Below are 3,459 nucleotides of genomic sequence, written 5' to 3'. Positions count from 1 at the left end.
ACACACACACACACACACACACACACACACACATCCCCTATATCCCCTCTGAGAGAGAGTCTCACACACGTCAACCTCGCAGGTACACACACACACACACACACACACACACACACACACATCCCCTATATCCCCTCTGAGAGAGTCTCACACACGTCAACCTCGCACACACACACACACACACACACACACGTCAACCTCGCAGGTACACACACACACACACACACACACTCGCTGGTGATAGATGGTTATTAGGATATTAAATATTAGCCTGACAGTTTGATCCTCCTGGTGGTGCAGCTCAGGTGGGGTTTGTGTCAGAAGGGCATCTGACGTAAAACCTGCACCGAGTCTAATATACAGACCTGGTGACTCACTGTGGTGACCCCAACATCAGCACCACCCGTCTGAGGACTGTGTGAGGACTAGTCACACACCAGTTAGCTAAATAATTAGCTTAAGTAATTATAAACTAATAAAATGTACCAAGAAATGTTTTTTACACATTTATAAACTGTGGCATTATTAATAAGGGGGTTTGTGCATTGACACGTGTGTGTGTGTGTGTGTGTGTGTGTGTGTGTGTTGTAGGCTGTGTGAAGGTGACAGAGCAGTGTTTACCGTTGCTGAGGCGGTGTGTGTCACTGCAGAGCGTGGACCTGCGCTCGTGTGGTCTCCTCCCCCCTGAGACAGATGACAGACTGCTGCTGAAGAACAGCTAGACTCTCCATGCACACTACAGCCTACAGCACGCCGCCAAAAGAGACGCAGCCCACGGACCCAAGCATACGCACTCTGACGGGGCACCGGGTGGGGGAGGGGTAGTGTTGGATCGTGGGGGTTCAGGGGGTAGGGAGGGGGTGGATTGGAGAGGGAGCGTGACCAATCACAAAAAAAAACCTTTTTCTTGCTGCAGTTGTTTATTTGTGAAAATGGACTTATGGACAAGCTAGCATGTAAATATTCAGTATCGTGTGTGTGTGTGTGTGTGTGTGTGTGTGTGTGTGTGAGAGGGAGAGTTAGTGTTTTCTGCTCAGCAGCCCACCCATCATCCTCCAGGTCTGTCCCAACCCCAACCTCCCGTACACACTTTACACTCTAATGTATTTGAAACATTTGCACTATGTAGTGAACTTCGTACACAGAATGTATCCATCACTAGACAGGACAGAGACGACAAAAACAAATAACCCAAAGCAACCAAACACAAAAAGATGAGCCAGAGTCACAGACCGATGGAGTCCGGGTGGGCTGGTGTGTGTGTGTGTGTGTGTGTGTGTGTGTGTGTGTGTGTGTGTGTGTGTGTGTGTGTGTGTGTGTGTGTGTGTGATGTAAACAGTGTTAATGTATCTATTGCTGATGGGGTGACCGCAGCCCGTTTGTTTCCCCTTCGATTTGAGGACCTCGCTATCCCATAAGTCTGAGCCTGAAAGGGTGGGGTTTGTGATGGAAGGGGCCATGGCCACTCCTCCTCTTCCTCTTCCTCACCATCTCCACCCTTCTGTTCGTGCCATTCACCCTTTCATCTTCCTTCTCTTTTCTTTCACACCACTTTTCCAGTGCCATGTTTCATTTTCCAGAGTAAGTGAACTTCGCCTGTGGATCAGACTTCAGCCGGGAGAAAGACACACACACACACACACACAAACACACACACACACACGCACGCACACACGCACACAGGCACCAGGGCCGATCTTCCTCACTCCGTTAACTTTGTTCTTTATTTGATTTTGTTTTGGTTTATTTCGACCAGCATTGCACTGAGAACAAACAGGAACATTTTAACAGGTGATGGGATTCAGACGTTTATAAACAGCTTTTCTTTTCCTTACTGAAACACTTCCATCTCCCTCCAGTTGATTTCATTGAGGCGGGTACTCGAAGCTGCTAATCTGACCTCTGACCTCCTGTAAGAACGCTCTCTCTGTTGGTGCTGATTGTGGGAGGGGTTTGTCCCAAATCACTGAAGCTGATCTGGGGGTGTGTCCCAAATCGTGCTCAGTATACTCACTGAGCCAAACAAACAAACACAAACATATAAAATCACCACAGATCAGCATCGATCTTTCTCCTAACTCGCTGCTTTATGTCCTACTGTTGATCTTGGTTTTTAGAGCTGAGGAAGTGTGTGCGCTTGGTGTAAACGGGGGTCCGAGGGGCTTCCATTACGTTTAAATTGCAGGTCTTTTGGTGGAAAAGTGCCAGTGATAAGGATTTACTGACTCCATGCTGTCTCTGTGCGCGTGTCCTGTAACCTCCCAGCTGTTTGGTGTTTGTTTACAGGGTCCAACACTTTCCAGATGTTTTTCGTGGCTTCATCAGACAAAATAAATCCTCTCTCTCCTCCACGTGTTATGACATCACTGCTGATTTGCATATCATTATGGTGTGGATTCCAGTGATGATATGAATGGTATTAAACCAGCTTGTTCCACCATATCGAGTGTTTCAGGTCTCCATCATCATCATCATCATCATCATCATCATGTGACTTTAATCTCTTGCCAAATTTCCTATTTTGGTTTTTGTTCAGGGGCATTGTGTGTGTGTTTGTTATTTTTTAATCAACTTCTTTACTGTCTTTTAATTTTTTGTTTTCTTTCTTATTCTTTTATTCATTGTTTCCTTCTTTGTGTCGATCAAAGCGAGGGCAAGAATTAAAATAATGAGAAAAAAAGAGAAAAAACCTCAAGGCAGCTACTTTGAGTGACTACTGTAAAATGACTAACTAAAATAAAGACAGTGGGGTTTGTTTTTATGTTTGTGTCTTGTTTCTCTCTCACACACTCGCACAAAAACACATACGCCCACACACACACTCATATACACTCTCACACACTTTCATACACACTCACACTCATATACACTCTCACACACTTTCATACACACACACACTCATATACACTCTCACACACTTTCATACACACACACACACACACACTCACACTCATATACGCCCACACACACTTTCATACACACACACTCACTCGCACTCATATACACACACACACACACACTCATATACACACACACACGCGTCATTACTGCACACTGCTGTTGGAATAGAATCACTGAGTAATATTTTTGACATTTCTGTCTGTTTTGATGTAAATGTTATATAGTGACTCAAAGCTGGTGCCAATATTTATATTCTGTGGACAGATATTTAATGCTGTATTTTTAATGTTATTAAATAGAGATTTAAATGGAGTAAACATTAATGCGTTTGCAGTTTGTTTAGCATTAACACCAGGGTGTGTGTGTGTGTGTGTGTGTGTGAGAGTGTGTGTGTGTGTGTGTGTGTGAGAAACATGTTCACGGATCATCACACTGAACAATTTACATCAATTAGGTAGAGCTGAATGGCGCCATCTTGATAGAGTCTGCGCATGCGCAGTAGATACTACTGTTGGACAAATCTGTACTGTTGCCAGCCACTAGAGGGCACCAGACACC

At 44.8% G+C, this 3,459-nt stretch overlaps 1 protein-coding gene across 5 annotated transcripts in view; it reads left to right on the top strand.

The window, feature by feature from the left end:
* zgc:158376 (uncharacterized protein LOC100101643 homolog) overlaps positions 1–2,761 on the top strand; it is a 24,781-nt gene extending 22,020 nt beyond the window's left edge. For all 5 annotated transcript variants that reach the window (XM_047807863.1, XM_047807861.1, XM_047807862.1 and 2 more), the window contains one exon: positions 592–2,761. In XM_047807863.1, the coding sequence (XP_047663819.1) occupies positions 592–722 (131 nt within the window). In that variant the 3' untranslated portion in view covers positions 723–2,761. The remainder of the gene's footprint in view (positions 1–591) is intronic.
* Positions 2,762–3,459: the final 698 nt, after the last annotated feature.

This window comes from Tachysurus fulvidraco, chromosome 24 (genome assembly GCF_022655615.1).
Source record: "Tachysurus fulvidraco isolate hzauxx_2018 chromosome 24, HZAU_PFXX_2.0, whole genome shotgun sequence".
Taxonomy (NCBI): Eukaryota; Metazoa; Chordata; class Actinopteri; order Siluriformes; family Bagridae; genus Tachysurus; species Tachysurus fulvidraco.
This window is presented reverse-complemented; position numbering and strand designations above follow the sequence as displayed.